The sequence below is a fragment of the Syngnathus leptorhynchus genome, chromosome 9, assembly GCF_054491065.1.
Source record: "Syngnathus leptorhynchus isolate UIUO chromosome 9, UIUO_Slep, whole genome shotgun sequence".
Taxonomy (NCBI): domain Eukaryota; kingdom Metazoa; phylum Chordata; class Actinopteri; order Syngnathiformes; family Syngnathidae; genus Syngnathus; species Syngnathus leptorhynchus.
In genome coordinates, this window is record NC_141203.1 from 1,538,837 (window position 1) to 1,552,566 (window position 13,730).

A 13,730-nucleotide genomic window follows, 5' to 3' on the forward strand; every position below is an offset into this window, starting at 1 on the left:
TTAGTTCAATTTCATAAAGCTCCATACACGTTGGCAAACTAAAAATGTATACTATATATACAGTAATCCCTCGTTTATCAGGGATAATCGGTTCCAAGACCACCCGCGAGATGTGAAAATCCGCGAAGTAGTGTTACCCTCTCCTTTTTAACATACATACATTTTTATCAATAAGTGTTTATTAAACCATATAAGTGCATTGTTATCATTAGCACATTAAATAATAGTTTCAAACATGTAAATACTATATTAATACGTAGTATAAATGACAGAAAATAATGTATGAATAATATAAACGTGTGTGTGTGATATGTATATGTAGCTAAAGTATACATACTGTATGTTTTTAGAACTCTTTTATTATGATATCAACTTTTTATAACAAGGTACAAGTGTACATACTGTAAATATGTTTTTTTTAGAACTCTTATCATAAAAACAAATTATAACAAGGTACAATACTGTAATTGTGTTTTTAGAACTCTTATACATGCGTTTATTATGTCGCGCCTGGACTACTGTAACGCATTATTCTCTGATCTTCCTAAATCCAGCATCAAAAGTCTACAGTTAGTACAAAATGCTGCTGCAAGGCTGCTCTCACAGACAAGGAAATTTGATCAGATTACGCCAATATTAGCCAATTTACATTGGCTCCCGGTCCATTTAAGATGTGACTTCAAGGTTCTTCTATTAGCCTATAAATCATTGCATGGCTTTGCGCCCTCATATCTCGTCGACCTAGTTGTTCCTTACATTCCGTCTCGTAACCTTCGTACGCAAAACGCTAGTCTTTTAGTGACCCTGAGGGCCCCAAAAAAATTACTGCAGCGTCCAGAGCATTTTCTATTCAGGCTCCAGAGCTTTGGAATGCCCTACCAAGGATATTAGAACTGCTACCTCAGTAGAAACATTCAAGACACGTTGAAAGACATATTTCTATGATATGGCCTCTCATTAACCTGTACTGGGCGATTCGTTTGGAGTTTGTGTTTTCGCTCTCTCCCTAGGTGACACCCAAGCTGACAGCGGCTGTCTAGATTCTCGTGGACCAATCAAGATGAGGGAACTGCAGCAGATTACAATCCTCAAAGACACTGCCAGAACAATCGAGGGCCCCTCCGGCAGCTCTTCGCTTTGACTTGGAGATCCACTTTTTTATTGATTTTTTTATTTTTATATTACGTATTTAATGTGCCCTCTCTGCATCCATTGCAGCCTGGTGATCCTGAAAGGGGGATCCTCCCATCCGTGGTCCCTTCTCAAGGTTTCTCATTTTTCCCCTGGTAGGAGTTTTTTGAGTTTTTCCTTGCCCTTTTGGGATCTTAAGATCAGGGGATGCTTTGAAAATAATTGAGACTGTTTGTGATTTAGGGCTATATAAATAAACATGACTTGACTTAACTCTTATTATTATTACAACTGTGTACAAAAGTGTACGTACTAAAATTGTGTGGACAATCCCTGCCTTCTGGTTGCGTGTGGGCAACATTTGTACCATAATTGCTCAAATTACAAGGTTTATTTTGAATTTGTGAATTTTTTATTATTTTTTTTAATTTGGAAAAATATCCGCGATGTACTGAAGCCGCGATAAACGAACCGCGACCTCGCGAGGGATTATTGTACTACACTCTATGCTTTTATTCAGTGTGGCAATTCCGCTAGTGGGTGCTCTTGCCTTTTGGAAAAACTCGATCTGCCTTCATCAGCACTGTTTTTCTTCCCCACCCCCCACTCCCTTTCTCTCAGTTGCGCTCATGGGAGGCACTTTGCATCCTTGTGTTCACTTGTCCCGACTCGTGAGTAAATATTTACCCATAATGCTGATTATGTGATCAAAAGCCACGTAAATATTTTTTCGCTGTGAAAACTTGACGTGACGTCACGTTGATTTATTTGGACTATAAGTGTGTGTCTTTGTCCCTGATACATCTTGTACATAAATTAACCATCAAAATAATTTACTTTACATGTGTGTTGAGTAAAATCGTCCGTCCTCGTCTCCCCAGTGCTCTCCTTGACTGACAGGAGATTTGGGTTGACTTCCCCGCCCAGGCACCAATCAGCAGCGTCTATGGGCGGGGTCGTGGTTAACCCGACTCCACCTAATATATCCATCCAGTCGCCGTCTCTCCTACTTACTTTCTATCCAGGTTTCGGAGCTGAGCAGAATCGTGATCTCCCCGTCGTCCGCAGTCGTTTGGAACAGATCTGCAACATTTGGACGCTGCAGCTTTTTAGTGGACCTCTATTATGAGAACTTTCCCATCAGCTCTTTTGATTTATTTCATTCTCATGTTTGACCATTTCCTTTATTTACGACGATAATTATTTTTGTCCTTTTCATTTTTTTCTACTGCTGTTAGCCTCAATTTATTGCTTATCACCACCAGCGTCACCCGAAAAGGAAAATCATTCCATTCCACCGCTAGTCATCGCTCCCGCTTACTCTGCTGCTGCTTTGGATTTGATGCAAATATCTGGACTCAGACAAAGGGGATTTATTATTTTCTTTCTACAATCAACACTTGTTTACTCTGAGGAATGTATCGCGACTGCTTTGAGCGCGCACCCTGAGCAAAGCCTGTGAATAAACTATGCGCCTTGGCTTTGTGGTGCAGGTCTCTTCCTGACGATGCTCTAGACCGCGTCGGGGTCTGTGGTCTGCGTACATCCTCATTGGATTGGGATACAAAACGAAGAAACGACTTTTTTCGTTCGGGAGAGCTTGTCGTTCGAATATTTTTTTGGGACAAGTGTATTTATTTTGACAAAAAGCGTGCTTCTACCCGGAGGCACACCAAGCAGTCAAAACATGGGGGACTCGATGTGGAGATATTATTTTGGAGTTCTCTTTCTTGTCTTCAAAGTACACTTGTGTCGGGCGCTCATCTTGGAGTCCATTTATTGGAACACAACAAATACCAAGTAAGTACGCACACGCAGTGCGCGCGCGCACGCCGAACAGTCGCCAGTACTGCGCTCCGTCTTAGTAGAGACGGTCCGGCAGGCTTCCTTATAAAGATTATCATGCAATGTTGCTCATGCAGCTAACGTAAATAAGTAAATATAGATAGATGGATAGATAGATTAACAAATAAAATACCCGGTGCAAAAATGACGTATTTGATTTCGGAGTACATAAATACTATTTCATTTCTATCCGGTTTATCACTTGCCTCAACGTAAACGACTTCCCAATATAGGTGTGCGCATTATATTGTGCATAAGTGACGTAACGTAAAACAAAATTTCAGGGACATGATAGCGCCCATCGCATTATCTCATGTTTTCTCCTAGTGGTTGATATTTAAGCCATTTGCAGCAGTCGACGACTTTGGCACGAAGTGCCGTGCTTTAGTTTGTACCATGCAGCAGACAAAGCAACATAAACTGCAGTATGCATGGCAAGTTGTAGTTGTGTTTAATTACCTATTATAATTTTTTGGCTGACCCTGGATGAGGTAGAAAACGTCACTCCATACAATTCTTCCAACTGCATCGATGCTCGCATTGCTGACTTGAAAGTGACTTCATTTGTTGATAGCTTTCAACTTATTTATATTTGGCTAGAATCAAACTTTTTGGGGTAACGGATGAGCTAAATCTAGGGCGATAGAAAACATTGCAGGCAGGTATAAAGTTTGCGTCGCTTTTCTCAGATGCTTTCGCCCGTGATCCACGAGAGCCACCATAATATCGTTCAGGACCATTACATTTATAACACACACACACACACACACACGCACGCACGCACGCACGCACGCACGCACGCACGCACGCACGCACGCACGCACACACACACACACACACACACACACACACACGTATGTATGTATGTATGTATGTATGTATGTATGTATGTATGTATGTATGTATGTATGTATGTATGTATGTATGTATGTATGTATGTATGTATGTATGTATGAAAAAGCATTTTCATTGAGAATTAAAAAATCTAATTAGCCTCCTGCCAAAACCTTTAACAGTAAGCTGTATGTTGGGTTTTCTACGTGCTGTGTGTACCTTTCGATGTATTTATTGATTTATTCACCCAGAGAGTTTGTATGCACTTTTTTTGGTAAACATTGTGTCCTACAATTCGTTGTGATTCATAAATTACCAGTAAAAAATGTCTGCCTGCCCTGAACATTTCATATTAAGATAATTCAAGCAAATCGAAATGAGTTTTATCCACAACAAACAAGTTTTTGTTATTGATTGTTGTGCTTGCTTATTTTATTGATCACTTATAACTCCAGATGAAACCACAACAGATAACAGTTCTTTCCTTTGCCATTCAGATATTCAAAGGAAAATGCTTCTATATTTCCAGTGACTATAGATGAGAATAATTTTGCAGCAAATTGTAAAATGTAGAGACACATTGTTTGATGATTTGGGTAGGGTGCATAGAAAGTATTTTCTTGGTGTAAGGAATGGGCAGAGCTTTGCGCTCTGCACGCAGCTACCTCCGGCCTCTTTCTCGACTGCCACAGCCAACTGTGTCCCAACACCTCTATGACAACTGAGGCTTGTCAGTTATTGATTCAAGCACCGTTCATTCATTTTATGTTGATACATCATAGCCATTTTAATTTGTATTTGTTGCTATTCACACGTTATTTGCTAATATATAGTGTTTAGAAGCATGTAATTGTTTGGTATATGATCTACTAGCTTCCTTTTGAAACCGCAGACAATAAGCAATAAATGAACAGAAATCAATGTGAATCTATTTCCAGTACTTTTTATAATAATAATTTTGTGGCTTGCAGCTTTTGTTTTGAAAATGTGATGCTTGTCTGACCTTGGAATTTTAGCTCCCCGACTGCCACTAACCAACAAACATTCCGCTGAATTAGCGTGTGCACGTGCACATTCTTTTTGTCTGTCTGTAAAAGGGGTAAAAGGTCAGACTGTGATATCATTAATTGAATTACATTTTGGGGTACTATATATAATAATATATATATATATATATATATATATATATATATATTTTTTTTAAATTATATATATATATATATGTATTTTTTTCTTTTTCTTTCATTATAAGTAATAGAGACAGAATGAGAGTACTGCCTTGAATTTTAAATTCATAGGTTGAAATAAACACTAACAATAGCCAGAGGCTAAAAACTTTAACTTGGTTTAAGATAATTTATTGAGTAAGATTACAAGATTACTCCCCCTCATGCACGCACACACACACACACACACACACACACACACACACACACACACACACACACACACACACACACACACACACACACACACACACACACACACACACACACACACACACACACACACACACACACACACACACACTTAATTCTGAAGATTATGGAAAGACCTCATGCCTCTTGGATATCTCTATTTAGCACCTCAGCATTATGCTCCACAGACCTTTGTGGCTTTCACTTTGTCTCTCATTCAGTTTGTCTTGGTCTGCCTCTTTGACTCTTCAAGAAGGATGAACGTTTGAAATGTGAAGTCTCTCAGCCAGTCTAATGATTTTGTGTGTAGGTGGAGTAGTGGATAAAGGAAACTCAAGGCTGGCCCTATAGCTTTCTGCATGCATGCTTACATGTGTGCATCTATGGAATAAAGTCCATCCACAAGGTCCACGGCTATGTCGATTAAACCCTATTGTTAAACCCTTATGCATGAACCTCCAAAGAAAAACAGAAAACATCCAACTTCCACATTCTTCACAAGTCTTCGTCACACGCACGCACGCACGCATGCACCCACCTCCTAATCCACTTTGTAGTTGGGAGGGTGAAACAAAAGCGAGGCCTCTTTTACATGGTTTAAGTAAAAAGAGAGCTCCCTCTTTTCCTTTGCAGTTCATTAAGAGATTACGACTAAGGCCCTTTGTGACCAGGCAGTGAAGGGGGCATCTCTGTGGTTTCCTTTGTTGTTTTGGGGGGTTGGAGTTCTGCTTAGAGATGCAGGTCTGTCACAAATGAGTGTCAAGGGCCTTGGTTCTGAAAGTTGTAATGATAACCCCTTCCTTCATTGACCTCTCCTTCCAAAAAATCCTTAACTCCAAAATGTATTCTTTTTAGTTTCCCTTTCTCCCAGCAACTGATAGGGAGAAGGATCTGCTATTTTTATTTAGCCACATTGGCCAGCAGTAATGGTAAATATTTGCTATGGGGGAAAGTAAAAGGTCAGTTAATTCAAACGTAGTGTTTGACAGAGTGTAAGGATTGCAAATGCAATATACGTGGGTGTTTAATGATGTCAGTTAGACATAATCACCAGGATCATATATTAGAACTAGAAAAACCAAAGTGAAATGAAACAGAGCAAAACAAGAAAGCACTGGGGCCCCTTGGGAAGAGGAGGGTAATTATGTATAGGGCTGCTCTGATCCCGTAGGCCTGGATTACTGGATGAAAGGTGCAGTGAGTGCAGACAGAGCCAGAGAGGACAAGATGGGGATAGGGTGCATAAAGACCTCTGTCCCTTTGGCCAACAGAGGGCGAAAGCTGCAGCGCTGCAAATAATTGAGGGTGGATTAACCTTCACTATACCTTGGCTTGCCCTCTTTGTCCATTGCCTGAATGAAACCTTGCATTGCAGCTGCGATTCAGAGTCAAACAGTTGCTCTTGAGCAGCGGTAAATAGTCACCATCTTCTCTTTGAGGCCGTATGAAGCGAATGGAGGGAAGATTTCAAAAAGGGATTACATAAGGGTGGGTGTTGTTTTTTGTAACACAACAATCCATTGTTTTAAATTGATTGCTTGATAAGATACTTCACTTCCCACCACCTCCCAAAAACATTTTAACACATACACATCAAACCTGGGGGTGAAAAGGTGCTAAAACAAACAGAGGACCCCTAACCAAATGCTCTTTCATGTCTCCAGCGTCACTCAAATGTTACCCTAAACTAGCAGTGATTGCGACCATTATGCAGATGTAATTTAAGCAACAGAATGGCTTAAAACAAATTGTGCCAAATGCTGTAAGATTTTAAGATTTGCAAGTGATTTTCTCAACCTTCTCAGCATTATTCAACCTTCTTTTTCCTGATAAAGGAAATTACTTGGAGACACCTATAGATGTTTTCAATTTTCCTTGTTGATGCCTGTGTACAGAAACAAGAGCAGTATGGCTCCTCTGTTGACTTTTGAAAGATGGGGGGATTAAAGACACAAGAGTATGTTGTACTGTGCTCTACATCATCTTCACCAACTTCAAAATTTTGATCTACATGTTGCTTGGGGTGGGAATCGCTTGCCACGTCCATAGGTATACAACCGCTAGTGTTTGTTTGCCTTCATTCATTAAAACCTATTGAATTTTTTTGTGTGATTTTAAGGCAGATTGCTTTGCTATGATACAAGCCACATGTGTCATTTTATAACTGGGGCTTTAACAATGAACCATGGCAGTAAAATGACAATGCATTGATGCTAATATTGGCGGCTGCCTGACTGTACACTCCTGATTAAAATTTCAAGACCAGTTAAAAATTGTGTGAATTTGCATTTTGCACTTTTGGATCCTAAAAAGATTCTAAGTAAAGGTTCAGAATGCATCCAGAAAAAATGGAAACAAGAGACTAAAAAGTGTGAGCATCCAATTTATTGAAAACAACAATTTACCTCAAAAGATTAAGACTCCAACATGCCCCAACTCCCCCTAAATCTCCTTGGCAGAAATTAAAGTGTCAAAAACGGACTCACTGTGTAGCTCTACCGATACTCAAATTAGTTTTGGCATGCTGGATGCAAGTGTCTACCAAGGTATCTCTCTCTCTCTCTCGCTCGCTCTATCGCTCTATCGCTCTCTCTCAATTGGCTGGCAACCAGTGCTAGTGAGAAGACCTATGGAAAAGAACACTGCCTGCATGGCAAGCAAAAGCAAGTGTCTTACATGACCTGTTTCAATCATAATATAATCTATTACTTCGACCTCTAAGTGGTTGTTGAAGTATTATTATTTTATACCTGTGGTCTTCAATTTCTAACAGTTGTTAATTGTCATCAACCAATTTAAGTTTGAAATAGTTCCTCTGCAAGCCTGAAAACCAGCTTATTTTGACTTGGAGGGTATGTATATCTTACTACAGTCAGAAATAATCCTATAAATAAAACAAAGTGAATGTATAGAAGAGTTAAAAATGAGATAATGGGAGAAGTAATGGTATGTTTTAGAAAACAGGCAAGGGTGGAGCAGCTGCACAATAAGGGAGGTGCATAACAAATGAATCACTGGTGACACCTCACATTCTCACAATTACATTGTTTATTGTTGTTATATATTGACTTCTTTGCCCCCCTGAACAATCTTATTAACTATTTCGTTGTGAAAATTTGTATAATGCTTCACATTATATCTTTCTGTAAGTTTATGAAATGGTTTTTTTATATTTGGGCTGTTCAGATAACACAGGAAATAGCCTGTTTGACTATGACAAAAACAGGATAAAAAAAGAGACGGGTGCATGAGACAATGAAGTTTTCTTTGGCTCTTTTTTGTCTGCTGTGTGCGTGTTAAGCTTCTCTCCGTTATCATTGGAAATGTTTGATCTCTTGCAAGTTGCCCATTTCCTGCCAAGATAGCATTCGTGCTAACTGGGCAGGAGTCTGACAGCGCCAATGATTGTCGGAAAGTTTGCAATGAAATGTCTTATCAGCAAAGACCTTTTCCCTTTGTGCATGTTCAAAGGATGTTGATTGATATCCAGGTCTGTAATGTGAGAAGGTTGTGATTTTCAAAAATGTTTGTTAAAGCCTTCACAAGTCAAGCAACTCAAAGATAGATCTAATATGTAGGATTTTTTTTTTTTTACAATATTCTGCCTCTCTTTGTCCTCGTGTCCATCACTACTTTGCCACTGAGTGTGTCCTCAGGGGTAGGAAAAATATCCACACGGCCTACTTCGCTGTTGTGCTTGACTGTTTTCGTTCTTCATGTGTATGTAGCATGCAAGCATATGTGTACTCGTGTCCATGCGATTGCCAAAAGCCAGAAAAAGATGATATATACTCTTTAGAGAGGGAAGGCGAAAATAATGCAAGTTGTGCATCTGTTCTATTGCAAGTGACAGATAATATGTCAGTGCTGAAGAGGTGTGGAAAACAAGTGTTATTGCAAGAATCACAATTTGTTATTACAGTGATCCCACCTACTTCGCGGGGGTTACGTTCCAGACCCAACCGCGAAATGGGAATTTCCGCGAAATAGAAACTAGATTTTTTTGAGCTATTCTTGGAAGATATTCTATTTTTATCGCTGACATCAACCAGCTCGCTGCTAGGGGACTTTCATATCAATGGACTGTGCGCTCCGCATTCATGCCTTAGCGACGAGACTAACAGTGTATTGCTATGTCCAGATGAAGGCCACCGCCGGTGGAGAGTGTTATATCTTTACTATTTTCCAGGTTCTGATGTAGCAAGCATGGTTCGGACAACGACGTGATGGGTACTGCTTTATTCCTTTCATCACAGTCAGTTCACTGGCCGTACATCGCGACACTGAACGTCCCCGAAGCTCCCCCTCCCACATCCGGGGTTTTCCCACTACGGAACATGAGTTAGTCCAAAATATACAACAGCGAGAACGCCCTGAAGTCACATGTGACGATAAAGTATACTGTACTGACTCTTTAATTTATTCATTTCACTTTTAAACGTAAGCTATCATTATTAAAGGAAAATGAAGAAACTCAAGTGGCCGCGAAACCTCGTGAAATGATGAAATTTCTGCGATAAAATAATTCATTTCCGCATTTTTGAAAACCCGCGATATAGCGAAGCCGCGATAGTTGAAGCCGCGAAGTAGGAGGGATTACTGTATTCTGCATTGATTCACCCCCCCCCTTCAGTTTAATTACCGTAATTTTCGGACTATAAGTCGCTCCTGAGTATAAGTCGCACCAGCCATAAAATACACAATAAAGTTAAAAAAAAAACATACAATGTGGATATGAAACTGGCAGGGTTTGGTACCTCCAACAAGGTTAAGAACCACTGCTCTAATGTCATTATCTCCTTTTGTGTGCTGATTTAATTCTGCAAAATGACTGACGCATATACCGTAATTTTCGGACTATAAGTCGCTCCGGAGTATAAATCGCACCAGTCATAAAATGCACAATAAAGTGGAAAAAAACATATATGTCGCACCTGAGTATAAGTCACACTTTTGGTGCAAATTCATTTGTCAAAATCCAACACCAAAAACAGACACGAGCCAGCAACAACAGGCTAAACGATACGGTATGCTAACGTGACATATACACAAGCTGAGAACGGGCCTGACGTAACATTCAGAGTTATTCAAGTTAGTATTACATAAATAACACGTTCATCAAACCATCTGTGTCACTCCAATTCATTAAATCCATCGATCGTGCTTTATGTAAACAATGCCGCGTATGCGCCGCATATGCTGATGTCGGACCCGTTGTAAATTGCATTTCTAATTATTCCACAGACCCATATAACGATATATATAAGTATATTTCAAATAACTATCACGTTACAACAATATTATCAAACCATCTGTGTCACTCCAAATCATTAAATCCATCGATCAAATTCCTCGTTCTTTATGTCAACAACGCCGCGGGTGCGCTGCAGAGATCTAGTATATAACTATGTTGTAGCGTTAACAAAGTACCAGGAAAGACGTGGGTTTATATAACAACAATATTATCAAACCATCTGTGTCACTCCAAATCATTAAATCCATCGATCAAATTCCTCGTTCTTTATGTCAACAACGCCGCACGTGCGCTGCAGAGATCTAGTATATAACTATGTTGTAGCGTTAACAAAGTACCAGGAAAGACGTGGGTTTATATAACAACAATATTATCAAACCATCTGTGTCACTCCAAATCATTAAATCCATCGATCAAATTCCTCGTTCTTTATGTCAACAACGCCGTGCGTGCGCTGCAGAGATCTAGTATATAACCATATTGTAGCGTTAACAAAGTACCAGGAAAGACGTGGGTTTATATAACAACAATATTATCAAACCATCTCTGTCACTTCAAATCATTAAATCCATCGATCAAATTCCTCGTTCTTTATGTCTACAACGCCGCGCGTGCGCTGCAGAGATCTAGTATATAACGATATTGTAGCGTTAACAAAGTACCAGGAAAGACGTGGGTTTGATAAACGGCTCTTTATTTAACAAAACAAGAGTTCAACGAGCCAACAACTACTGAACTTCCAGCCACGGAGGTGGAAGAGAGCTCCATAAATAGGACCGGGAGTGCGTAAAAGTCATATCCGAGCCCCATCCACCGTCCCCGGACAGCCACCCGGCCGAGCGCCAGCCCCCAACTTCCCTCCACGGAGGTGAAAGAGAGCTCCCGTCGAGAAGGACCGGGCGTGCGTAAAAGCCATAATAGTTTTTCAAACCTTCTGTGTCACTCCAAATCCTTAAATCTTTCAAACTTTTGATCCTCTGTGTCACTTACAAACAAAGCCCCTAATGATGCCGGTAGTACGCGGGGCCCTTCGTCATCTTCGTCATCCCGTGATCGAATCCTTTGCCTTTTATGTAAACAACCGCCGCGCAGCACGCGTGATGTCAATTGTAGTTCAAATGACAGTGATCCCTTGCTACATCGCGGTCCGTTTATCGCGGTTTCACTACATCGCCTATTTTTGAATTTTGAAAATTTGCGAAAAAAATCACATATAAGTCGCTCCTGAGTATAAGTCGCCCCCCCCGCCCAAACTATGACAAAAACCGCGACATATAGTCCGAAAATTACGGTATGTGTTTGTTTTTAATTATGAATCGTCTGAAATGGCGGCTCGGTGGCGCGCTGGGTAGCACGTCCGCCTCACAGTTAGGAGGGTGCGGATTCGATTCCGCCTCCGGCCCTCCCTGTGTGGAGTTTGCATGTTCTCCCCGAGCCCGCGTGGGTTTTCTCCGGGCACTCCGGTTTCCTCCCACATCCCCAAAACATGCTTGGTAGACCGATTGAGCACTCCAAATTGCCCCTAGGTGTGAGTGCGAGTGCGGATGGTTGTTCGTCTTTGTGTGCCCTGCGATTGGCTGGCAACCAGTTCAGGGTGTTCCCCGCCTGCTGCCCGATGACGGCTGGGATAGGCTCCAGCACGCCCGCGACCCCCGTGGGGACAAAGCGGTTCAGAAAATGGATGGATGAATTGTCTGTGCCTTGCCACATGTCCCATGCGTGATGACTGCTGCATTGCGGGGGCTGCTTTTGTAGTAGAAAAAAAAAGGAAATGCTTTGCTGTTCAGTCTGGGAGTTGAGGAAATGTCTTTCTTTCAGGAAGTTAATTCAAAGTTCAAAGATATATACAAGGTCATCCCAGCTTTTTAAATTTTAATTAATATTAAAAAACATATAGACACATAGATTATTTTTTTAATTCAATGTTTGAATGTATGACCGGCCGGGTCATACCAAAGACTATAAAAATGGAACCCATTGCCTCCCTGCTTGGCACTCAGCATTAAGGGTTGGAATTGGGGGGTTAGATCACCAAATGATTCCCGAGCGCGGCACCGCTGCTGCTCACTGCTCCCCTCTCCCCCAGGAGATGGATCAAAATCACATGGGGATGGGTTAAATGCAGAGGACAAATTTCACCACACCCAGATGTGTGTGTGACGATGATCATTGGGACTTTTGACTTTAACTTTTACCAGGTTAGACAAATGAGAAAATTTTCTCATTTACAATGGCGACCTGGAGGCAAGGTGTGTGAAGGACACAACGACACGTGACTGTGACAGAGCTGGGATCAAACCGCCAACCCTCCGTTTAGTAGACAACCCACTCTACTGCCTGAGCCACAGCCGCCACAACAACATTTAAGACAACAATGACTACAATTTACAATTTATACTATTATATTAAATACTTGTTTGAGTGCATCAAATGATCCATTCTATATTTGTGGTTACAGTCTAAGCTTCAGAAATATTGATTCCATTCCAACTTTAAGGCGAATAATAATATATTGGTCACTCATAATTTAAAAAAACATGAAAACACATGCAGTAATGTTTTCGGCGGTAATATTTTTGTGTTTGAAACCTATCTTGCTGGCATCAGGCCGAAACATAGACACATTTTGGTGAATTCCATATTTTACAAAAATGTTCGTTGCGCAACGCGTTTTCATCAAATGGTGGCGAGTGATGTGAATTCTAGTTCTTTTAGGTCAGGGGTGCTCATTACGTCGATCGTGATCGACTGGTCGATTGCGGAGGCAATACTGGATGATCGCAGCGTGACGTTAAAAAAAAAAAAGCCTATCATCACATAATTACAACATTTTTTAATATTTATTATGTGTGTTGTGCAATACTGGCCTATTCAGTTATGCAAGGTACATCAACATACATTGTACATACAAAGAATCCTTAATAAATTTGAAAATAGTTATATGTTTTGCATTTTTGTGGTGTGTAGGTAGATCATTTTGACTTGGTTGTTTTATAAGTAGCTCGCATGCTGAGCACCCCTGTTTTAGGTTAACTGAATCTTTAGAATCAGTTCACTTAAAAAATTAGTTCAAACAAATCGTTCAACGAATCGTCCCCCCCCCCACTGATCCGTTTTTTTTTTTTTTTACAACATCCTGTGGAAACAACCCATACACATCAAACAATACAACTCCCCCCCCCCCCCCCCCCCCATTATAATATATAATAATAATTGGCTCGGATAATTAACACATTTCTTTCTATAAT

At 40.5% G+C, this 13,730-nt stretch overlaps 1 protein-coding gene across 1 annotated transcript in view; it reads left to right on the top strand.

Moving 5' to 3' along the window:
- The first annotated feature begins 2,171 nt into the window (after positions 1 to 2,171).
- Positions 2,172 to 13,730, top strand: part of efnb2a (ephrin-B2a) — a 41,191-nt gene continuing 29,632 nt past the window's right edge. The window contains exon 1 of the mRNA XM_085920046.1: positions 2,172 to 2,931. Within this exon, the coding sequence (XP_085776172.1) occupies positions 2,819 to 2,931 (113 nt within the window). The 5' untranslated portion in view covers positions 2,172 to 2,818. The remainder of the gene's footprint in view (positions 2,932 to 13,730) is intronic.